Source organism: Rissa tridactyla, chromosome 2, assembly GCF_028500815.1.
Source record: "Rissa tridactyla isolate bRisTri1 chromosome 2, bRisTri1.patW.cur.20221130, whole genome shotgun sequence".
Lineage (NCBI taxonomy): Eukaryota > Metazoa > Chordata > Aves > Charadriiformes > Laridae > Rissa > Rissa tridactyla.
In genome coordinates, this window is record NC_071467.1 from 115,523,667 (window position 1) to 115,548,543 (window position 24,877).

Genomic DNA, 24,877 nt, shown 5'->3' on the forward strand with positions numbered 1-24,877 from the left:
TTCCTTATCCCATCCTATTCCACACCCCCTACCCAATCCCCTATTTTTAGCAGCTCCATGATGTACAACAGACTTAGGAAGTGAAAAGGGGATATCCAAGAAACACAAAACACCTTCTCAGCAGCATTTTACAAGATGCAATTCATGCGCATTGTGCTTTGGAGAAAGAGGCCTCACCTGCATGCTGGGGGCCAGCGCTCTCCTGGAGCTGGAGCCCCAGCGCTGGGAGCAGGGGACCCTTCACAGTCGACTTCAGTGGGCAAAGACCCAGCAGCTGGGGAAAGAGCGATGGTCTACTTCTTCATCAAAGCATTTCATTTCATAGAACATCCAGATCCTCTCACCTAGGACAGGATCTGTTGAGCAGAAGGGCTTTTGCCTGGCCTGGAGAAGGTGGTCTTCTGGTAAGTCCTGTTTTCAAGGAGAAGCACCAGACTTAATGAGGGGCAGAACCCAAGTGTAAGCCCACTCTCTTTTTCTAGTTTCCAAGTACATGCCTGGCACTGGTATCTAGCTTTACCTTGCAGGTTCCTGCATAGTTTGTGGAGTTACATGGGGCTAGAAAACAGCCACGACTATTTTATCTACTCCATGGTGAATAATCCCCTTCAAGTGGCACCAGTGACAAATTCAGCTGATGGAAAAGGTGTTCCGGCTTGGGAGATGCATAAGCCAAGACAGAGTTCTTTTCAAATTTTATTGTCCTCCATCTCATGTCTGGTTTTGGAGATTCCCTGGGTACCACTTTGTCACTGTGTTACTAGAGTCACAGAGTTGGAGACCCAGAGTCCCCAAAGTGGGGGACAGTGCAGGGCACACACCTTCTGCCATCTTCTGAGCTCAAAAGAGATTTTTGGATTAGACGTTTAAGATGACAAGCAGCCCATACCAAGCCACTTGCAAACTGTTGTCAGGGAGCAGCAGCTCTCTTCATGGCCCAAGACCTCCACCATCTCCAAAGCCCCTGGAGGTATGGAGAGACGTGTTCAGGGCTCTGACAATCCTCACCACCACTGGGAGGAAGAAGGAAGAATTATTTAAAATAATCTCTTGGCCATTTCCATACCTTTTGCCTTCTTTTGTGTTTTATTGCAAGTATCATATCACACCGAGACATTCAGTGAGACTGTATTTCTATTATAGACTGCTACTTTATGTTTTATTCCATCAGATGTTTCTGTCCCTCTCATTAACAACGAGCCATGACCTTATTTTCATATTCCTTTAATTAATCTATTTTCCATGTCATAATAGTTTTTTAAGCAAATGCAGACTGAAATATTAGGGATATTTACTCATCTCTAACACAGCCTCAGTGTAATTATATATGTAGTTTCTACTGAGGCTGAGATGACTGTACTACCAGTGTCCCTCACGGGTACGTGTGTGGAAAATATAATCACTGTTACATTTTAACTGTGTTTGTTCAAATTTCAGGAGAATTTCTCCCTTTAAAACCAGCTGCTTCTTATTTCAGATGGGCGGGTTTTTTCCCAAATACTGAAAAAGAGATTTCCAAAGCAAAACACTAACCAGCCTAAATCCTGTCTAAGTAGCACCCTCTAGTGTAGGTATGCTACTATTGCAGAAAAGATTTCATGTTGGTGCATGGATTTCTTTCAGAGGAATGACATGGAAAGTAAAGAGGGAAAAAAAAATCATGAATGCATGTAAAACCCCTTTCATACCCTTAGGTCTTTCCCTGTCTATCAAAGCATACAGGCTTCGCTTAACTTGGAGCACCTACTTTAGTTTTAAAAACTTCAAGGTAATCTTGTAGGTAACATTCTTGGCCTTACTTATGCACCATTTATGATTTGTGTGTCCTATAGTTTCATTTATTTATTTAAAATATGAGACTAAGATGGCAAGAATTAAGTCAGAAAATTATCACTTGTTGAGCTTACAGCATACTGAGTCTTCAAAAAAGGGAACAAGAGCTGATAGAACACTTTTTTGGTGAAAAATGTTTTTTCAACAAAAATGTCCTAATTTTCCCATCTTTCACAAAATTATTTCAAGAATATAAAATGTAATGCTATTGGGCTGGTGAAATTGCTGATGTGATTATGCAATTACTCCATTTGCATTATGTGATTGTTCCATTTGCATTATGCTGCAGAGTTGCAAGCAAATCTCAGGTACTGTAAATTAACATCACGGTCTAAATTAGCATAATGGCACTTAAGTACTCTCAGGCCCTTTGCTTCATTTCAGAATTTTTATGTCAGCAAATGGTACAACTGTACTGTATGGATAAAGAACGAAAAGCAGGTATTTTATAACTGAGACACAAAAGAAGGCAGTCTAATTCCCCTTCTCTTGTGTAAATCAGTCAGGAGACCTAAATGCAAGGTCCTGAGAAACTTTCTGTGATTTAGTGATACAAATGCAATATTATACTGAGAGAATTGTGAACATAATAAATCTTTTCAGAGTGCATGACAGGCAAATGTTTCTTAACTCCCACAGCCTTGTAAAAATGCAGAGTTCAACCACCCGAAGATTTTTTCTGAAACTGAGTTCACTTGACAACTGTCTCCTGTTGTTAATGAAATATGAGTTTTGTCTCATTCCTTGTTTCACTATTTTTCCATGTTAATATGTTTTCTCTTCTGTCCTTTTATCCTGTTTTCTTTGTTGCCTTCCCTTGTTATTTGCCATTCTCCGCTCTTCTCCTTTTTTTTTATTATTTCTCCCCATAATGTTTTTGCTTTTCCCTTCCAGCTTTGATTTCTGTGTGATCTTCCCTCAGTCACACCTCATACAAGATGGTGCATGTCAGCTCTGACAACAGTTAACACTAATCCATCAACGTCATCATATGGTAATTTAGTGTACAATATAAATGACGGTGTGCTTTTCCAGCCTTTAATATAAATGGTGCCTTCAGCAAGCCAGTGTTTTCTTGAGAACCTCCCTGCAAAGGACAAGTGAGAGAATAAACAAAATTCACACTGTTTGAAATTCATTCTGTACATGCTGAAAATGTACCATATTTCCCCCCAGCCAATGTCCAGTTTAAGGGATTTTCCCCCCAACAACAGTTACCAAGGCAGATTAATAAATGAAGCCTTTTGGTATGGTAAAGCACAGTCCTAGCTGCAAGTTGGTCTGTAATGGCTACGGGGTCTCACATTCCTTTAGTCTGGTTGAGCTAGTGATCAATTTCCTACTCAGGCTACTAGAAGCGAGACTTGTGCTCTGAGCATTGCTAATTTAAATCCATGTCACATATTCAGTTACTTACTCATAAAACCTGTCTTATTCCTGACATAAATATATTCCTTTACTGGATAATGTCAGCCTAAGTTGCCTCTGTGATTATCATAGGAGCTGACAAAAGCAGTATAATCACCTTTGGCTTGCCACAGAGAACAGGTCCTAAATGCTGCCCATCAAAATGTTTCTGATTATGTAGTATTTGCAAGAGAAAATACAGATTAATCAAAACCATTGTGTTTTGCCATACTGTGGACCAGCCTTTCTATTCATTGTTTGGCGATAAAATTGCCTTTTCTGAGGCCAAGTCTCTGGCATGCTAGGATATTCAAGGGGATCAGAGGGCACAATATGGTCTTAATTTCAGTGTTACTGAGGAAAGGATGGATATTATATACTTACTGCTCTTCTGTAGTGCAGGACTACCTCATACCCGGGTCCTGGTGTGGTGCTTGTGAAGAGGGGAATCTCTTACAGCCTGACTTCACCTTGGGCACTGAGGCATGGAGACCAGCCACCATCCATCCTCCAGGATGCACCGGGGGCAAGAAGATGGCAGATTAGGGGAGGGGGATGTCCATGCTGGTGGCACAGTCCTCAAGAACCTCTGCAAGGGCTCTGCCCTTGCCTCTTTCCCCAAGTTAAGCCCTTTGTCTGAAGTCACTGGGATGAATTAAATCAAATGGGACGATAGTCCAGAAACAATGACGCGCAACACTGTGTACTACACTATACATTTGATTCTCCTCTCTACGGCATCCTGTGCAATCATACGTACCAGTGTGAAATGAGTATCAGAATCATGACAGCTCTCCAACAGATTAGCAGAAGCGTGAATTTTCTGGTAAAAAAAATGCCTTTTGAAGGTAAATCTAAACTATGAGGAATACTACAATGTACTGTATTATAATGCACTGTATTACCATGCAGTAGATTGAATCTGCTTGCAAGGGCAAGCTAGGTGAGCCTCAACTTTCACTTTGAATTATCTGTGAAGAGAAGGAAATGACAAGTTGGAAAATAGCATTTTTCTCTAAATGACAGAATTACTGAGATATTTTTCTGTGAATCTAAGGAAGCATCTTGCTTTGGAATCAGAATCGTGAACTCAGTTTCTCAGCAGAAAGAAAGTTCTAGGAGATATTCTCTGAGGATTAACGAATGGAGCTATGCAGTGGACTACACTGGGATCAGCATTTTCACCTTCAATATTTTACATTATATGATTGTATTGGTATTGTAAGGAAGCCAGAGCTACAAAAACTTTGGCTAGTGCTCTCCTTATTAGTTAAAATGAGCTCCTTTCTTATTAAAGTGCTAATACAAACTTCTTTCACCTTCTGAAAATGAAAATATACCCCTGAAAACAGCCAATAAGCTTGACTAATTTTTGAAGGAAAACTTGGGAAAGTAAAAAAGTCTTTCTTGCCATGTTAAAAGACAAATGACTGGTTTCTGTGACCATGCTCTCAATTCCCATGAAAACTGCAAGCCAGCAAAAACCGTTCCCCAAGTGCTTTGTATTGTGTTATTTATTGTTACAGAAAGGATTACTTTTCATTAGCAAGAAGAAATCTTAAACCATGTCACATGGGGTGAGGAGGCAGTGAAGGGTGTGAGTCATAATTTTTGAATGCAAAAGTCTGGCATAAAATATAACACTGTTCAGCGGGCAGAGCTGGCTCATTGTTTGACTGGTTTCAACATGGCATTCCTTTCTTTCCCTCTCTTTTTCTTTATGCCTTCAGATTGTGAAACATCAGTTGATTTTTTCGATAAATTGCAAATAGCTTTATTAATTTATTAAGAAAAAAATAACCCTGACTGGAAATTTCATTGCGATGAGCCATACCCCCCACCATTAGGCAGACAACAGATCTCGCAGCCATTTTATAGCACCATTCCTGACTTTCTTTTGCTCTTTGGAGTGATGTATATTTAGTGTCCATTGCTCTCCTGGAAGACAGACATAAGCCCTTGAGAAGATGAGAAACTAAGTATTCTATTTATTTCTAGCAGGGCCCCATTGAGTTTGGATCAAAATGATGAAGAAATTATTGGCTCTATAGAGACCAAAAGGAAAGGACATTTGTCGCATGCACATTGCATTTTAAGCAGTTATACATTCCTAGGAGTCTCAATTTCATTTTTCAGAATATACTTTATAGAAATATTTTTTAAAATAAATTTATTTTACAGAATAAAGCATGACTGTTTCCCTCTTTTTTAGTATTAAATAGCAGATTAGATTATTATGTACACTAACAGTGCAGCTAACACCATTTTGGTTGCCCCCCAGGCTAAGCATCATTCACAATGCCGTATCATTTGAAAGACAATAGCAATGGATGGCGCTAAGTTTGGAAATGCACCAATGACAGCTGGAGCTGCACCGTATAAATCTCACAGATCCACATGTAGAGCAGAAAGTATGTTTAAATTGCAATAATTCTGTTACACTGAAAGGGCTCAAATTGTGCATGACTTCTCTTCTGGTATAGCAGAAAAAAAGAAAAAACTTCAGGGAAATTCCCTATTTTAATTTTTTGCTGATGTCTTTGAGCTCCATATTGGCTATTTTGTCTTCTGGTAGTTGCCTGCATTGATTCTCCACTGCTCCATTAAAGGAATGTTTCTGTTACTTCCCAGTGATAGCTATAGCTAGTTTCTCTTGAAGGAAATAAAGCCTGTCCTTTCCTATCACTGTACAGGCTGGTTCATAGCTTATGAGTGATGATTCTCATCTGCTAAGTCCCATTTTTCACCCTGGTGCGTGGCAAATTCTGACGCTGCACCAGGGGCTGCTCCAACCCACATTTATTCGAGAACAGTGCAGAGATATTTGTTGGCCAGGGTGTCCAATCTTGAAGGTTTCTTTAGAAAAGGCTTATTTGATATTGTATTTTGTAGATTCTGCTGCACGCTGATGCCATGCTGTTTGCAAATAAGGCATTGGAAAGATTTTGTAATGAGGGATGACTAGAGGAGTGTGGTTTGTTTAGCAAGGCAAAGCAAAGGTTGGAAGAAGAAATGACTGCTGCCTACAAATATTCCAAGAGGCAAGAAGCACATCACTCGGGAAGAAGGGCATTCATGCAAGGTAATGAACACTATTTGCATACAAGCAAAAATGTATAAAGGGGTGTCAATATGTATGGATAGACTGGAAATTTGAGAAGGTTTGCATTTACGGGGAGTTTGAGATGGTGCTCAGATAGCAAGGACTGGATCTGAGCACCCGCTGGGTCTCTGGCAATTCAGCATCACGAACAGTTGCACATCAACAAGCAAAACGGAGAAGAGGGCAGCCAGAGGAACTGGTGGGTGAAGTTTGATAAAGCCATGAGCCGTTAAGGCAAAGAGAAATCTAAAAGCATTGAGAAAGGGCTGTGACTTTCACAACTGCACTGGGATTAGTATCCTCTCCACGGAGTAACATTAAAATCACGTTTCCCTGTCAATGCCAGCTGAAAATTTGAAGCTTCAAATGAAAAACACTTGGGGGCGACTCCTACCGAGCAGCTGCTGCACGATGTGGAGTCAACCAGGCAGTACTGCTCTACTGGCACGTAAGGAAAGTAAAAGCCTCAGTGTTCTTTAAAAAAAAAGATACAGTTTGCTCCCGGCGCGGCTGACGAGGAGGAGAAAGTGAGGGTGACAGAGGCGCCATGGCTGAAAGTCCTCCCTGCACGCAACACACGGAAACCCTTGGGCGGCGCGACCACAGGCAGGGGTCAGACCTAGAGCCCAGTGCTGCAGCACCCGAAGCCAGAGCTGCTCCCGGAGCCAGGAAAGGCAGAGCCATCCCAGCGGCGACGGCGCCCGTACCAGCCCGCCGCGCCCCGTCTCCCTCCCCGCCCTCTCCCTCACAGCGCAGGCGGCCCGCCAGAGGGGAGGGCGAGCAGGGCCAGTTGCCGTCGGATTGGACAGCTCTCCTGTCAATCAGTGCCGGCCGCGGCCCGGACGGGTTAGAGGGCGGAGCGCGCCCCGGAGTCAACGTGGTCGCGCGACCTCGCGCATGCGCAGTTGAGGCGGGCGCTGAAATTCAAATCTGAGGAGCGGTTGGGGCGGCGGTTCGGCCGTTCTGTCTGAGGGAGCGGGCGCAGCGCGGGCAGCGGCAGCAGTAGCGATGGACCCTTTCACTGAGGTGAGGGTACGGCGTGGGTAGGCCCCCTCCCCGAGTCGTGAGCTGTGGAAGGGAGGGAGCCACGCCCGGGGCTTGTTAGTGGTGGGGGCCGCAGGGACAGAGGGTGGTAAGGGCCGGTCGGAGGCCGCAGGGGAGCTGCTCCTTGTGGCGGAGTAGTTTCTCCCAGTCTTGGCTAAGGCCCGTCAGCACCCCGCGTCACATTATTCTGGGAATTCGTGGGCTTGTAGAGAGCCTCCTTCTCTGCAACGGGGAGACAGCTCTCCTTACCAGCTCTCTCTGCCCCCTCGTTTTGCTCGTACCTCCAACATCGTAGTCGCCCAGCTACCTGTGAGGTGTCAGGTCTTTTCCAGGAGAGGACAGAGGTTATTCGTGCAAGGGTTTGCGAAGGAGAGGACCTCTTCTAAACCAGGCTGATAGTTGGTTGAATTTCCTAGCGCTTTAGTGTTTGCCTTTCACGTGCGACTGGCAGACAAGATTTTCGGCTGAGACCTAATGGGAGTGGTTTTGACACACATCGTGCCTGCCATACCTAAAGGCCAAGCATGAAGTATGCCCAAAGAAACGACCATCTGATTAAAAATGCATTCTATGTGACATTATTGCTGCCTGTGATCGGTCTCTTTCATTGGCAAGGACAGTTCGTTCCTCTTTTTTTAAAAGAAAAGGAAGTTGTTGGGGTGGATTTGCCTGTGTCTGCTTGAGTTTTACAAAGGCAAAACTGTAACAGAATGAGTGGAATTGACTGGCTTGAACCTTTATGAAGGTTGGAAATTTCTTAAAGATGTTGTACTGTATTCTGATTTTATGTGTGACAGATGTAAAGCTGTGCAGCTGTCTTGTGAATGCTTTGAGAAATGTGTATGTAAAAATGGCCTTCAATCCACAGCCCATCTAAGAAAAAACCTAAACTTATTTAAAAAAAAAATCCAAATCAAATACATTAGTGAAATACTCTCTCCTCCCTTTGAAAACAACCTGTTTCTCAAACTGACATACTTAAATAAATTGACTGCCCAAAAAAGGTGACTGCGCAGATCTGATTTACAAAGCTGAACATAAGGTATTGATCTGAACATATTTTCTAAATGTGTTATGCCAAAGCAGATTTACCCTACTCTCATGTAAAAGCTTGCTAAGTATAAACATCTACATCCCTTCTTCCTTAATTGGTAGTGAGTGACGTGATCCAACTAGTCTTAAATAAACTTTAAGTGCAGACTACTGAATCAAGTTTAAAATGGTTTTGCATGCTGGGAGATATTCCAACCTCAACACGCCCTTCTTGTAGATAACTGGCTTTGAAAAGCTGCGACCAACTGTGAGGCCACTCCTCAGAGTAAACTTCATTCAAATGTTGGCTAGTATTGCAGAATACCTAAAATGTTGGTTACCAAGAATGTTTATGCTGTGGAGGATATTCCATTGTTGTGTAAAGATCTGGCCTGTATTAGTATTGAACTTTAATAAATTTCCTCAAATAATTTTTCTGAAAAGGAAGCTTTTTACCACCTACTATGAAGTATTTATGTTCTGTTTTGTTGTTGGTTTGGTTTTTTTTTTAATTGTAACCTTTCCTTATCTTAACTATTTTCAGTTAATCTTTGTCTACAAACTACCATGCTCTGTTACTTGCAGGGACCTGGTGAGGCATTGTAAGTGTTGATTATGTAAAGCAGTGTAATTGGAGCCTGAATTGGACAAAGCATGCTGTTAATTCAATATTTGCTGATCACTTTATGGTAACAAACATTGTCCTGGTCTCGCTGAATTTAAGCTCAAATAAATCTTGATATAAGATTCAGTGGAATGCTTTCAAATCAGACAGTTCTGAATTTAATGTTTGGCTTGATTAATCCTACAAGGAAAAAATTAATAAGCTTCTAAATCTCAACGAAATTATTAGTACAGAACACACTGAGGAGACGGTGCAGTGGATACTTTTTTAGGATTGCAATGAACATACAGGTTGTGACTTTCAGTTTATAGCTGATTGTATAGTTCACCTTTCTTGCACAAAAGACTTTGTTTGGTACTACAGAATATTAGAAATAGTCTAGGTTATTTTTGTATTTTAAAGTACTTACTAACATTCATAGAGCAAAGTATGGTTTCCTAGCATGGAGGATGACCAAAGAGGAAAATTTGCATATGTGAAATTTGTTCCTTGCCTATGTTCCTTTGATGTCATGGATAAATTTGTTCCCTTTGTTGCATTCTGCTAGTAAAACAGGGTAGTTGGAACAAATTCTTGTAATCACATATGGACCTAAGCATCATCTCTAATGCTGCTAAATATGTACTTTAAAACATACCTTTTTAAAAGCATTTAAAGTGGGAAGGCCTTTTCTGATTATTTTTTTTTTAAAAGGTGCTATTGCATTGCAAACCATGACCATCTAACTGTGACTTAGTAGTTCTCAGATTCCTGGATATAATAAAATTGGTATGTCCTACTTTGAAACTTTCACTGTCATCAGAACTCTTGGAGATCGTACTTGTGGCAAATACCCTGTTGATGAACTTGAAAAGTAAGTCTCAAGTTCTGGTGACTGGCTTACTCATCATGTGTAATAGCAGAGTTTGAATTAGAGCAGTTGCATGGAAAACTTGAGATACAAAAAGCCAATAGGAGCTGGAGTTCAACAACAGAGGCATGCATTCTTGGGAAGTGACATCCTATTTGTAATGACTGAAACTCCATTTTACTGAACTAACAAAACAGAAAGGAATGTGACTGTGTTTGAATAGAACTGTAGGAACACTGTTGTGGGAGATATAATCAACTTTGTGCAAGAAGGACGGTTAATTTATATAGCCTTGAAGACTTTATTTGTGTGGGTATTACCTGCACTTTGTAGCTCTGCCTTTTGGAAGCTGAAGTAAGGAAACTTGACACGTGGTCACAACTAGCATAGAACTTGCACTGAAAGGCACTCCTGGAATTTCATGTGTCTTTTCCCCCACCGCCAAAATCTACCTCTTCTTTGGAAGTTGGAAGTTAGAGAAGCTGATTTTTGCTTTCACAAAAAGCTGTTGAGATCAACATTCCATTTGTCTTGTGTTGTCCTACAATGGAACATTGTTTAAGACTTCAGCCTTAGACAGTTAAAAATGTGAAATGTGTATTTAATTGCTATGCAACAGATAATGGCTGGCACAGTTCTCACAATAATTTATGTGCCACCAAACAAGTGCAGTTTATATGCTTCCCTTTAAAGGCCATTAGTTCAATCACACAATTTCTTGTCTCAAAGTGCCTTAAAACCTAGATCAAAAGAGTAATTAAGTATGCTTTAGGTGTGATCAAACTGAGTGGTGATTTATGAATGCAATATTAAAAAAGAAAACCAACAATAAAAACCCACAATAAAACCAACCTATTTCAAACTTGGATGCTATAAGGAAACACTTTCTACTAGTGTGGAACACTTACTAAAACATCTATTTTGTACGGAATATAATCATAGTACTCAAATTTCCAATAGATAAGGAATGAAAGAGAATGTTGTTGTGTAGCTTAATTGGTATCTCTTTATATGTTCTTTTGTATACAGACATATTGTGATAAATAGCCTATTCATTAAGACAACTAGTTATAACATTAGTCTATTGTTCCTAAAATTTAAGCCTGTGGATGAGAAATTCACCTTTTGATTTAAAAGATGTCACACCAACATTTTGTTTCTAATATTAACAGCCATGCATTTAATTTGTTGATTTTCTTTTATGACCATTTGGCAACCACTTCAATGTTGTTTATTTTGTTAAAGGGTTAATCAGGTGACTTGATCATATGCTTTAGCAACATGTCAAAAAAAACCAAACTAGCAAGACTTGACCGTTCAAGACTGTCATGTGGTGATTTGTTACTTTCAAATATTTTTGACTATCTCAGGCTTTATAGAAGCCTTTTTTCTTTTTAATTTTGCCATTGCTTTTGTCTCTTTAGCCTGGTTAAAGCTAAGCTAATGGGAGATATTAGTTGATTTAATGACTGTAACTTTGGAACCTACTGGCTAGCTTCACCTCTTCTTAATAAAAGAGTAGGTGCCTAAAACTTAACTGCTTCTACAATTTTCATGAAAGTTTGTGGCTAGATGAAAAGGCCCAAACCACTTTCTCTGTGGAGAAAATGCTGCAGCTGTTGTCTGGTAGGCCAAAGAACTTTGGATAATCTGCAAACATGTACCGACCAGCCAGATAGCAAGAAGGTAGCTTGGAACGTGCTACAGTGTGAGCTACCTTTTATCTAATAGTTACTTGTTGAAAATGGGAGAAGTTGTGGGTATTGCAATGGTGAAATCAAAGTATGGAGATCAGGGGCTATCACAGTGGGAAAAAGGAGGTTGACAACATGTAGTTGGCAGTGTAGAAAATATGTTTTATTTGTTTGGCTGTCAGCAGGGGATAGCCTGTCAGAAAACCAGCCTTTAAATATTTCTATCGAGTTGCATTACAGTAGATCAATTAGCAACATCCGAGAGCTGCATTGTCACTACAGATTTCTGTTATTGTGCATCTTCGTATATGTTATATACAATTCAAACATTTTTAACTTAGGCTATTACTAGTTAACACACTTACTGCAATGTATAGTAACCCATAATTTATTCACTACTCAGAAACTCCTTGAAAGAACCCGTGCCAGGCGAGAGAACCTGCAAAAGAAAATGGCTGAGCGGCCCAAGATGGGAGCGAGACCCACAATGCAGACCAAGAGGGTCAGAGAGCCTTTGTTAGAAACTGGTAACTGTAACCAGGCACCTATTCCTGGCGAAGAAGGTATTTTGCAACAAGTTTAATAGAGATTGTCTTTTGATACAAGTCCCATCTCCTTTTTTCCTAAGGACAAGTGAAAACCCTTAGTGTTTGTCTTAAACTAAACAGTGATGGGTGCAGTTACCTGACCACTGGACTGAATATGGCTAATGTTTAACTTAACCTGAGAGCAGATGCTCCAAGTAATTAGTAAGCTATTTAAAAAGAATTGTATAATGCCAAAGATAGTGCCTTGTGCTTGGTAGAATTTGGGAAGGGCAGTTTTTTGGTAGGCTTGTCAGGGTATTAATAAATCGTAACTTTATTTGCATTACAGTTTTGTACTCTCTCTGAAAATATTTTTAGATTGCTTGAATACTAATTTGCTTGAATACTCTAACCTGTACAGTGAAACCTGGTACAAAGCCATCACCATCAAAGAGGCTCTGCCCTGACAATATGGAGATTCAAGCTTCCAGTTCGGAGAACATACAGCCAGTTCCTTCAAGTTCCACAAACCATCATTATCCTAAGATGACTTCAGAGTTGCACGTAACTGCTTCTAACAGGGCTTCACTGGTTCAGCCTCTTGAGAAAGGAAAAACAAACACAGAGTCAGAAACTCCTGCAGCCTGTTCAGTCAAAACACGTATGCAGAAATTGGCAGAGCAGCGACGCTGCTGGGATAGTGAGGGTATGTTTCACTCATTAAGCAGTACTACTGTTTTGCAGTGTTTGTATTGATGATGATGATTGCTAGCAGAAGATAATTTTGTATGTGTGAATGATAAGGTTTTCATAAAGAAATCTTAGACATCAGTGTAGAAGGCCTAAAATAATGCAACTGTTGACTACAGCTCAATATTATACAATTATTTTTTTTTTCCCTACTAGTGTGATGCATTGATCATCACAACAGTGGCATAAAACTACTAAACTGCTTGGTTAAAAATGTGTTGGCTTTGCAGTGAGCTTTAATTTAGCTTGATTAGTCTCAATGCCGTCAGAGCTAGTAGCTTGGTTCTGTTGCTGGCAAGAACACCTAACTTAATAAACTCAATATATAGCAAAATGCAAAAGATGCAAGTATATCTCAATATATTTTCTTAGCAAAATAAATGTGTGTTCTTTTTTTCCAGATCCCTCTGAATGTGTTCCTCTGTCTCCCCTCCAGTCAAAAGACTTGCCTGTTTCTCCACCTAAGCAGACATCTAATGCCCTGACAAGTGACACCCCTATTGGGAGAAGAGGCCGTTTAGCTAACCTTGCTGCTACAATTGGTTCCTGGGAAGATGACCTAAGTCATCCATCTGCAAAGCAAAACAATGCACAAGAACAGCCTGGCACTACTTGTTTATCCAAATTGTCCACTACAAGTGGAGCATCTGCTAGAATCAATAGTAGCAGTGTAAAGCAGGAAGCTGCATCCTGTTCTCAAAGGCTTGTTGAGGCTTCTATTAATAAACCAGCAAACTCAAAGATAGCGGTGAGTGTCTGATTTAGTTGCTGATTAAAAATTGTTTTGAGTATTGGAGGGGGGAAGTGTTAACTCATAACTGTTTAATCTGAATTTAAAGATTTGGTGTGAAGAATCTTAGTCTACTTACAACTTTTGCTTTATTGCAATCTCACATGCCCTTTTTTTTTAATAACAGACCTGAAACAGCTTAGAATTGCTTTTATTGAGACTTGAGGATGAGTGTACTTCTAAGTCTTGTGAAAGTTGATGTCAAAGTAATTGATTGTTCCTCTTTTGATGATCAGAAGAGGGCTTCTTACTGGGTTTCACTGTGTAACTTCATATAGATGATTGACTTTAAAATTTAAATATTATTGCTGTATGAAAAATCAATCAGAATGCTGAAATTAGTAGCACCAGATACCTATTGTTCAATTTATGCCATTTATGGAATGATAATATCTGCCATGTGCAGTCTTGTTTAGGGAAATGTGGGAAAATACCTAAGATAGCTGGCAAAAGCACCTGGAATCAAATGCTGAAACAATTTGAAATACTGGATTAAAAAAAATTGCAAAAACTTGTAACACTTGTTCTCAACTCTTTCTAATGTTGATGGAATAGGTGTGTTATGTTATAGTATGCCATGCAGAATGCTTTAATTATTTTTCCTTTTGAGAGAATAAGAAGGTACAGTCTCATCTTCATGTTATTCCTTTTTTCCCTTGTTAAGGAGCCAAACAATTTTTTAACACAGTCCTCAAGAGTCACTGTTCCCTGTTCTAAAGAATCTGAAGTACAACAACCGCTAACAGAGAATCCCTGCAGCCCTCCGAAGACCGAAAAGCGTACACAAACAGCAAAATCAACTTTGCCTCAACCAGTTCAGTCCAAAGAAGAGCCTGTCAAAGGAACACATGTGCAACTTGAACCTAAGGGTAAACCCACAACACCAGGTAAGCTGTTTTTCAGCTTCAATAAATGTTCATTCAAATTACGCTTGTGTCCTGTGTTGAAAATAACAGTTAAGAATTTATGGTGACATATCAGATGATGCCTATTTCCTGCTGTAAGTTGAGTAAAGTCCTGAAGATTCTGTGATAATTATCATAAATTCTACAGCTTACATATTTGCAAGGGTATTTTCTTGGACGTGGTTTTACTAATTCTTCAGAGAAAAATCAATCTAACCTTTCTCTCTGTGTAAAAATGTATCCTGCTAACATCAGTTAATTGAGACTACTCAAAGTTGCTTTCAAATTGTTGTATACTATGTGTATCCAATTCATATAAGGTAAAATGTCTGCATACCTTAGAAGAAATCAAAGCTAAATGCCATGTAGATGCTCTAACTTTGCATTAGTGTCTCTTCAGTGGTAGCACTGATGTCAAAACAAGTGATCATGCCCAGTTTTAAATTCAACTGCTTGTTGGGTCAGAAACCTGGACCAACAGCTTGAACTCTTTGAGATGATGGCCAGTAGAGCAAGTGTGTCTCTCTAGATAAGCTGACAATAAAAGCTAAGCTCAATAAAGTAGGGTGGATGCCAAACAATGTATCCACCTTATGTACACTAGAAAGCTCATTTACATGAAGGATGGAGGTGAGGCTGGTTGTAGAGGAAGTGTTGAAAAAGCAAACCAGGTTAAATAACTGGTGGATCACATGTGGACTTTAGTTAGAGAAGGACATTTATTTGCTCTGATTTGCTGCTTTATTATCTTCAGTGACCTGTTACTGTGGTGATTTGCACTTCAGGTTTAATTTGTATAAAGTATAACAGAGTAAGAGCTGTAAAGGAGGCAGCTTAATTGCTTCATTGAGAACCTTCAGTAGGATGCAAAACTGCAGTGATTTCCTTCTGTGTTATTGAGAGTTTCTTTCAAGGTAAAACAGTTGTTCTTGCAGGGGGATCGGGAATTAAGCCCTTCCTGGAACGTTTTGGGGAGCGCTGTCAAGAGCGTAGTACACGGAGTCCTGCTACAAATACTCCAGGGTTCAGAACACCCATTGTTACCCCAAATACAAGGACAATCCAGGAAAGGCTTCTCAAACAGAATGAAAATTCCTCTACTGCCAGTTTAGCACTTCAGCTTAAGCAGGTATGACTTGCTACATTAATAGCTTGCCTAAAGGCTTGGGGAAGATTCTTAGTGTTCTGCACCTACTTGAGGAATTTGAAATGTTTTGACACTAAAGCTGTCAGCTTTTCCTTCGTTCCCCTTTATTTGCCTAGGAACGTGAACGAGAACTTGCATGCCTTCGTGGCCGGTTTGATAGGGGAAATCTGTGGAGTGCGGAGAAAAGTGAAAGTTCAAAGAGAAAACTTCCAGAAGCTAAAATGGTAATATGTTATCTCCATGTATCAAAAGATGATAGTCTGTGAATTGCTTTAACACATTCTGAACACAGGACAGATGTGCAAATGTAAATAAAAGATAAAAAAACCCTATGTTTTGTGAATGCCCAGGCTGTGCAAGACTGCTTGTCAAGATTTTTTCCTCCTGCAGAATCAGTTAAGGAAACAGGTGATATTGCCTTGAGCCAATATATTTATTTATTTATTTTGATGATAAGTGTGTGGGGTTTATATTTATAACTTTAAAAAATAAAGCTCCTCACACAAACACTCAATTTAGTATTTAGTACTTTAGCTGAATTTCTTACATAAATAGGATCCGCCTTGATATTGGATAGGCAACCTCTTTTTTCCTAGCAGGTGTTAAAATGTGTTTCTTTCTGGAAGTTTTGTTTTTTTAGTCACTTTGAACATTACCTCCTGAATGTACCATGTTTTTATTTTTCCCAGGAAAGACAATCTCAGGCTAGTCCAAAACATCTTCCTAGTTCAGATGCCACTGCTTGTGGGTCAGTAGAAGACACATCAGCAGGTGACAGGCCGGCAAAGTCTCCCAGTGTGGAGTCTTCGGGTAAGAATCTTTGCTGTTCCCCTGTGGCTAATACTGAAGCACTGCCCTTGACATTCATGAGCAGATAAAGAGGCTAGTAGCACTGACTTACATAGCACTGATGTGTAGAACCGGACCTTTTATTTGGTTACTGATTTCTCAAAATCCTCTTGTATAATAATAATACTCTGTACTGCTGTACTACTTGAGGGGCAAGGCTGCCTTTTCATTTCTCAGTGGGTTTACATATGTTTCATACTTTCATGCATGTTAAGTGTAGGGAGTGTGAATGAGGATGATCAGTTCTAGATCTAATCTATACTCTGTACCTGAGTATCCAAATTTCCACAATAATCTAATGGGAGGGAACTCTTCCCTTGTCTGTATCCCCTTATGATATTAATTCTTATAGTAGGGGATCTGAAAAGAACTCTGAGATGCTTGTGACATCCTTTCTGGCACTTAGTGAGTGGAAGAGCCTCCAGTTCTCTGAAAAAAGAGTGAACTTGCTTAACATTTCTTATAGATGTTACAGGCAAACAGGCTATTAAGTGTGCTTCTAGAAAAAATGGAATGATAGCCCGCGCTTGGGTTGGGCTTGGGTGTGATGGCTTTTTTGTTTGTTTTCTAAATTTTCCCTTTTTGCTCTTGAATGGCTGCACTCTATTATGGTTTCAGCATTGTTTGTTGTGCTACCAGTTTTCTGATTATAAGATAGAAGTCTAGCTGTACAGGTTGGAGAGGGTATGTATTCTAATGCTCTGTTTTTGGCAGCAAGCTAATTGGAATACCTCACCTAGCGGGCTTTTCGTAAATTGTCAGATACATTATCAAACTTCCAAAATTCAAAAACTAAAAAAAATAATAATAAATTCAAAGGCTAGACGTAATTTTCACCAACCTTTTTTTATAAACTACTCAGGTGCTCCTAAATGTGAAGAGACTGATAAACCCAGCCCTCTGAAGATGACTGAGGCAGAGAGCCCTGTAAAAGCAATGTCTGTTTCAAAACTTGAGCAACTTGCTGAGAAACCAAAAGGTTTGTACTGAGTAGATGTATATTAATGCACTTAGCTGTCTGTTGCCACTTGTCCAGCAGAGTGTTAATGTCATTGAAGTCTGAACAATGAATTCACCATACATCTGCTGACACTCACTTGTGTTTTGTAATGAGGTTTATATAAAACAAATCGGGAAGCTTCTTTTATCATAACCCTTCTCTCTTGACATTCAAGTCTTCAAGGAATATTAAAATGCTGATATTAAAAGTCTATTGGGAAAGGACAGAAATGACTGCTCTACTATGGGACTTGCAGTTAAATTTCAGACCCGTTTGAACTAAAAAATTGACACTTGTTTAACAAATGCATCTTTTTGTTCCTTCTCTGTATCGATTATGCAGTATATGTAGAAATAGTATGTTAAAATAAGGATGGAAGTATACTTTAGCGTTCTGTATGCCTGACTATAATAAGTGCTTTTCAATCAAGTGTACTTGAAAAGCAAAAATAGTTGGCTTATCTGTTAATAACTCTTTGCTCATTTAATGAGAATGAAGAGTTTAGTCTTGATGCTACTAATATTTTTAAAACATCACCCTTCAGATGAAATATATGAAGTCGAAATGAGTGTGGATGACGAGATGAATAGCTCAAAAGTGATAAATGAAATTTTTGAAGTTCTTCAAGAGGATGGTCCAGACATAGAAAAGCTGAAGAAAGAAATGAGCATGAGCCTGGAAGGTGAAAGTGATGAGGATGAGCAGGAAGAATCACTGAATATTTCATCAATGTCTCTGTTAACCCCTCTAGTGGAATCTGTTGGTCCAGAGGTGAGAGTTCTTTGGAGGTGGGGAAGGGATTCTTTATCACACAGAGATGTACAATTTGCTTGTGAACAGTGATGTTTTGTTGTATTGTGATACCTGGGCAAATAGCAAAGTTACGAATGACATTTATAGCATAAAAAGGTAAAGCTATTTTCCTCTGAAAATAGTATAGCATATTGGATGGTGAACATATGGTTTTACTTCTGCTAAATCAAGCTTGAGTATATACAACTATTACTTGTGTTGGACTTCCAGTGGTATACATGCATTCAGTGAAGTGGTTACTGATGAAAATCTGAAGAGAAGTAATTATATCTGTATGGTTTGGAAACTAAGGGTGAAATCTCCTTGAGTTCAATGATCTGTTGGTGTCTTTAAAATAAATAATTAATTAGCTTGCTCCGTGTCCTAAGAAATATTTATAAAATATCTGTTAAGTAGTATTAAACTGCCTCCAAATTTACTGTTTACATGCAAAACAAGTAAAGGTGAGAGAAAACACATAATGATTAATGCAGACAGATATCTCTTATATAAAAGAAGGTTATATTACCTTCATATATATCTCTCTCGATATATATTGATATATATATCAATATATATGTGTTTATATAAAAAAGGTAACATAACCTTTTCCTCCCCAGGCCTTTGTTTCTCCTTGTAAGTCAACAGGTGAAGGTAGCAGTAACAGTGATGTAAGTCTGAAGTCTGAAAAGTTCCAAAGGACTAAAGTCCCCAGGGCAGAATCTGGTGACAGCATTGGCTCTATGTCAGAAGATCGCAACCTTCTATATAGGTAATAAACACAGAAAACCACACTTGAGTCTGTAAGTGTGCAAATTAAGACACTGACTTTTTAAGCTTCTCTAATGAAGCACGCTGCCTAAACTACAAACAAAGTTTTTCCCAGATCTCAGCCTTTAATAAAGATTGTCTCTGTGTAGTCTTTATATTGCTTAAGCTTCAAATGAGCTGATAGAATGCTTTTTTTTAAAGCCATTTAGGCAAGTTGGAAAACATCAATACCTGATACGTATGTATGTATATTTAAAAAAAAAAGCTTGGCACATATCTGAAACATTTAATGGAGTTTCCTCTTTTAAAAGCGTTGATGCGTATAGATCTCAAAGATTTAAAGAAACCGATCGTCCTTCAATAAAGCAAATCATTGTTCGCAAAGAAGATGTTGCTTCCAAACTAGAAATGAAAAAGAATGGCCCATCTGATCAAGTCAATATCAAAAAGAAAATGCAGGTATCCAATATACTTCTTAAAAATCCTTTTTCTAATTTACTATTTCCGCACTTAATTTCCCCTGTGAATGTCCAGAACACTAACATACTGCTTAGAACTGCAAAACTACGTTGTTCAGCACAAATATCTAATGGTAGGGCACGATACTGCATAATTTGGACAGCTAATGCATCTCTTAAAAGGATCATGCTACAGAGTAAGTCTTGGAGAGAACAAGCCATCATTTTGAGAAGAGGAATCTATATCTTGTTGCTGCCTTTGAATTAGGCAAGATTAACAAACACATACTTTCAGTAGGCAATATTCTGATCTTTACTGCTGCCTTGTTCACCTACACTGCTGAATTTATGGTTAACTGCTGCTTCCCCTGCTGCCTGGATATGGAGCATACAAACACTGAAGTAATTCATGCCCCACCATATTTAAATTACCTCTAAGGGGAAAAAAAGTTGTGCCACAATATTCTTTTGCAGAAGTAACTGTAAACTGCAAGATTTTTGTAGTTTACTATCTAAATGGTCTGATTTTTCTGAAGCATAGTGCCAAAAAACACTAATCTCAAGAGTTCCATGTTTGAATGTAACACTAAATCTCTCTCTTCTTGCTAATTATTTTTACTACTTATTTACTCTAGGAGCTGAATAATGAGATCAACATGCAGCAGACAGTGATTCATCAAGCCAGTCAAGCTCTGAACTGCTGTTTTGATGAGGAACACGGAAAAGGGTCACAAGAAGAAGCAGAGGCAGAGAGACTTCTTCTCCTTGCAAGTAGGTTTTGAGACTAAAGTTTAATTCTTTGTCATGAACGCTTTGTGAAGAATTTATGAACTCTGACAATGTGTTTATTGTGCTACCTTGTTGCTGCTTATTTGTAGTTCATCTGGAATACAGGAGAGGATAATATCTGTTCTGTCTCAGCTTTTCTGTAGGCAAGAGGATGGGTTTGATATCTTTCTTGTCCCTAATATTCCTACTGTTCTGGAAGATTAATATTCTGTTACATTTTGTATACTTATGGCAAAAAAAATATTGTTCAGTACTGTTCTTTCCTCTGTTACAACTATAACTAATTTCTCTATGCAGCTGAGAAAAGAACTGCTTTATTGGAAGAACTGAATAAACTGAAGAGTGAGGGACCTCATAGTAAAAGAAACAAAGCTGCTTCTACGTCCACTGAATTTGCACCATCCAGGGGATCTGTCTCCATTTCAGAAATGCGTCTACCTCTAAAAGCAGACTTTGTATGTGGTACAGTTCAAAAGCCAGGTAAAATTAGCAACTAAAAGCTTCCTTTTTTCCCGTTATGTGAAAAGTTAGGAAAATGAGTTGCCTGGATAACCAGGTCCTTCATAGGATAGAAAAAAGCATGAGAATGGGCAGTAGAGAAAGCTGACGTATAGTTAAGCTGGCAGGCCTAGAGCATAACAACAGAGTATAAGGAACTAAGATTAACAGCTGTATCTGCCTGAAAGTTCTTCCTCTGCCCTCTCACGCACTGGGTAGTGTAGGTTTGGCCTGACGGGCCCCAGGCAGTAATGCAGATGTGAATCTTGTGGAGACAGTCTTACTAGTGGACACAGTAGGAAAAAGGCTTGTTTTAAGAGTAAGTTTATAAGCAAATCTTGACTGTAACCAAGTGTTTAAGTAGTGTGAAACAGATGTATTTAATGGCAATGCAGTACTTGAGGGTTTTTAGATACTTGGACACCTCTGGCAAATAAAACCATCTGATATGTATTTACAGAAGCAGCAAATTACTACTATGTAATAATATTGAGATCTGGAGCAGAAAACATGGTTGCAACTCCATTAGCAAGTACTGCAAGTTCCCTGAATGGAGATGCTCTTACTTTCAGTACGACATTTACTATGTAAGTATTAAAGAAACAGTTTTGCAACCATTTTCAGCTCTGATGTTTAAAATCTTCGTATAAGAATGGCATATTCTGCAAACAAATATGGTGAGATCTTGTGGTATGAGTATTTCCTGCTTCAAGAAATAGCTGGGATGGACTTCTCTCAAAAGAGCTATCTAGACTTATTCTATCACCCATCCAACTAATTTATGTCTTGCTTTTTCTTCTTTTGTTCTTTCCTGGAACACCTGCAATGACAGATGGATTGGAATTGATGTGTGTTTTCTCTTTTGCAGCAACTAACATTTTATATAGCTATTTGGTTTTAGTATCTGAAAAAAATAGTATTCTTAAAACTAAATCTTCAGTTCTCATATGTTAGCTAAAAGTGTTGTGAGTTCAAATGGCTGTTTGTTAGCAAAATTCTTCCAATATAAATAAGCAAACCCCCTTTTTAAAGTGCAACCCAACTGGAATTTTCACTTAAAGCTATTTACTCAAAAAACCCAGTCTCTGTTTCTAGAAATGTGTGCCAGCAGTGGACTGAAGGGTGCAATCTGAGAAACAGTAGATGCGATCTATCTGCCTCTTGTCATCCCTCCACTTTTCTTCTTGGAGTTCTAGAAAGTATCTTGAAATAGTAAGACGCTCAAGTCTTAAAAACAGCAGTGCTGCTTGCACTGAAAAGTACCGCTGTAGATGTGAAAGGATCTCAAACAGTCCTATTGGCCTGCAGTGACAAACTATGACTTACTACTAATAAGGTATTAACTACTAGTCATCACTGTGGTTAAGCTTCTCTTGCATAGAACCTAGCCGCTCCCTGGACAGTTTTAAGGAGTGTAAGGAGGGGAGAACTAAAGAGAAACTTAAAAAAAAAAAAAAGCCAACAAAACCCAAACACTTTTTGCTTCAGTCTAATTTTTTTTTTCCTCCCTTTTAGGCACGATGTGTCAAATGACTTTGAAATAAATATAGAAGTTTACAGTTTGGTATGTATCAGTTCCTGTTAAGAGGATGTGTAAGGGAGAATGATGTGTTATACTTTCTTAATACCTTCTTGCCTTACAGGTGCAGAGAAAAGAAGTTACAAGCACTGATAAAAGGAAAAAGGCAAATAAATCCAAGGTAAATGAAACATCAAAATCAGTATTTCTATGTCAACAGAAGGTACACTAGGAAGACTGCGGTGTTCAGGGAGAACTGACTAATAGTCTTAGACAATCTGTTGCTTGCTTTTAGTCGTCTTGTTCTTTCTTGGAACATCTGCAATGACAGATGGGTAATGGAGTCCTGCAGCTATTAGTAGATTGGACCTGCAGCACTTGGTTGAGTCTGAAATCTATCAGAGGGGAAGGACAAGAAGTCCTACTAGTTCTGCAAAATGCTATGCTTTGCAAACTTTTATTTATTATGTGTGGTGCCTCTGATAGTGTTTTAGTGACCTCATTCTCCACTTTACTTAAACTACACTAGTCAATATGCCCTACCCTGCAGTTTGATTTTTCTTAAAGGTTCTATTGATCAACTGCAACACTTTTCTTCCCAGTGTTAAGTAAAAGCACTAGATGCTTATTTTTTTTAAAGCAAACTTTGTTATTAACTCCTTGGACATAAACACTTCAGCTTGGACAGGGTGCACACTTCAAGTGTTTGTGCTTTATTAAGGCTTTGTGACCCAAACCAAACCAGTGGCTTCCTGAAGGAGTGTTTTTTTTGTTATTTGGGGTTTGGTTGTTTTGGGGTTGTTCTTTTTTTTTTGGGGGGGGGGGGAAGCCATGTTACACAAAGGAAAAATGTCTATTGTTTGTTTTTTCAAATGCATGCTGTCCATCCCAAGCTAATGCATACATAAACTTTTCTGCAGTAAATATTTCTTTGATATGTAGTATTCCTTCCACTGAAATATGTTACATTTGGACAAAGCAGATTTACTCATTACAACTAGTATCCATTCAAAATTTATTTAGATAAGCCTTCAGTAACTTCACTTTCTAATTTTCATGCCAATGTGGTAGACAAATTCAGCAGGAAATGCATTTATCTTCTTATATTCTTTTGTAGGTTATTACTCCAAAGAGATTATTAACATCTATTACCTCTGTAAGTATGAATGTAATATTGTAACAAGATCTGGTTATGATGACTTTCAAAGACCATATTCTCACACTGAATAAGGCCGCGCCCATAGTAAACACTTTGTGTCCCATACTTGCAACTCCATAAACTATCCAGCTTTCTGCCAAATTCTTTAGCTCAAGAAATAAATGACAGCTCTAAATATGTAATGCTGGAAATATGTAGTGACTATACACTTATTTGGACTTTCTTTTCAAGTTGTTTCTGTTTGGCTTAAAGTACTTCAGATCTAGTTTCTTTATAAGCTAGTTTAGTCTTCTGTAGAAATTGTCAGAAATTACTTTTCCGCTAAGCTTTTATTTCTCTCTCTCTCTCTAGAAAAGCACACTTCTTACTCCAGGTAAGTAAAATCTAAACATCTTAAGCCAAAATGAATAATCTACGCTTGCTGTCTAAAGCAGTATATCAACAAATAATACTTTTAACAGATGATAATTTGGGAGTAATAAACATAGAATTATTTCAGTTTGCCAGCCCAGAAACTGTCCCTGTGTTTATATCCAAGTTACCATTACATTAAATGGAAGATCTCTTCACAAAATCAAAATTAGTATCTGGTATCAAATGCCTGTGGTTTACCTTCTTTTCCTGAAAAGATGAACTCAAACAAATTTTAAGATTTTAAACTAGAGTCTGATGTCAACAAAGTAATATACAGCAAAATTGAAAATACAAACAGATTCTGAAGTATTGCTTGTATGTAGTGTTTTTAACATATTTATAGAATCATAGGGTTGGAAGGGACCTCTGGAGATCATCTAGTCCAACGCCCCTGCCACAGCAGGGTCACCTAGAGCAGGTTGCACAGGAACGCATCCAGGCGGGTTTTGAATGTCTCCAGAGATGGAGACTCCACCACCTCTCTGGGCAGCCTGTTCCAGTGCTTTGCCACCCTCAAAGGAAAGAAGTTCCTCCTCATGTTTAGGTGGAACTTCCTATGCTCAAGTTTGTGCCCATTACCTCTTGTCCTGTCCCCGGGCACCACTGAGAAGAGCTTGGCCCCATCCTCCTGACACCCACCCTTTAAGTATTTATAAGTGTTAATAAGATCCCCCCTCAGCCGTCTTTTTTCCAGACCAAAGAGACCCAAATCCCTCAGCCTTTCTTCATAAGAGAGGTGTTCCAGTCCCCTAATATACTTCCAGTCCCCCTTATATGCTTCTGACTTTTGGGGGAGAGGAACAGCATCTCTGAGTGTTTTTCTAACAACATAAAAATGTGTTATACACTTGTCTAACTACAGTATGAGATGCTTGAGCTAGCTTTAGTGCAAATTGCAGCAATAAGGAGCTCATGAACTAT

General features: G+C 39.0%; 1 protein-coding gene across 1 annotated transcript in view; it reads left to right on the forward strand.

Annotated features, from left to right (window-relative positions):
• Positions 1 to 7,291: 7,291 nt before the first annotated feature.
• ANLN (anillin, actin binding protein) overlaps positions 7,292 to 24,877 on the forward strand; it is a 28,365-nt gene continuing 10,779 nt past the window's right edge. The window contains exons 1-19 of the mRNA XM_054193249.1: positions 7,292 to 7,369; positions 11,992 to 12,151; positions 12,537 to 12,821; positions 13,267 to 13,613; positions 14,320 to 14,542; positions 15,496 to 15,689; positions 15,824 to 15,931; positions 16,397 to 16,517; positions 17,419 to 17,535; positions 18,101 to 18,327; positions 18,969 to 19,120; positions 19,431 to 19,578; positions 20,213 to 20,348; positions 20,664 to 20,846; positions 21,325 to 21,451; positions 22,380 to 22,428; positions 22,508 to 22,564; positions 23,501 to 23,539; positions 23,894 to 23,915. Of these exons, the coding sequence (XP_054049224.1) occupies positions 7,352 to 7,369; positions 11,992 to 12,151; positions 12,537 to 12,821; positions 13,267 to 13,613; positions 14,320 to 14,542; positions 15,496 to 15,689; positions 15,824 to 15,931; positions 16,397 to 16,517; positions 17,419 to 17,535; positions 18,101 to 18,327; positions 18,969 to 19,120; positions 19,431 to 19,578; positions 20,213 to 20,348; positions 20,664 to 20,846; positions 21,325 to 21,451; positions 22,380 to 22,428; positions 22,508 to 22,564; positions 23,501 to 23,539; positions 23,894 to 23,915 (2,713 nt within the window). The 5' untranslated portion in view covers positions 7,292 to 7,351. The remainder of the gene's footprint in view (positions 7,370 to 11,991; positions 12,152 to 12,536; positions 12,822 to 13,266; positions 13,614 to 14,319; positions 14,543 to 15,495; positions 15,690 to 15,823; positions 15,932 to 16,396; positions 16,518 to 17,418; positions 17,536 to 18,100; positions 18,328 to 18,968; positions 19,121 to 19,430; positions 19,579 to 20,212; positions 20,349 to 20,663; positions 20,847 to 21,324; positions 21,452 to 22,379; positions 22,429 to 22,507; positions 22,565 to 23,500; positions 23,540 to 23,893; positions 23,916 to 24,877) is intronic.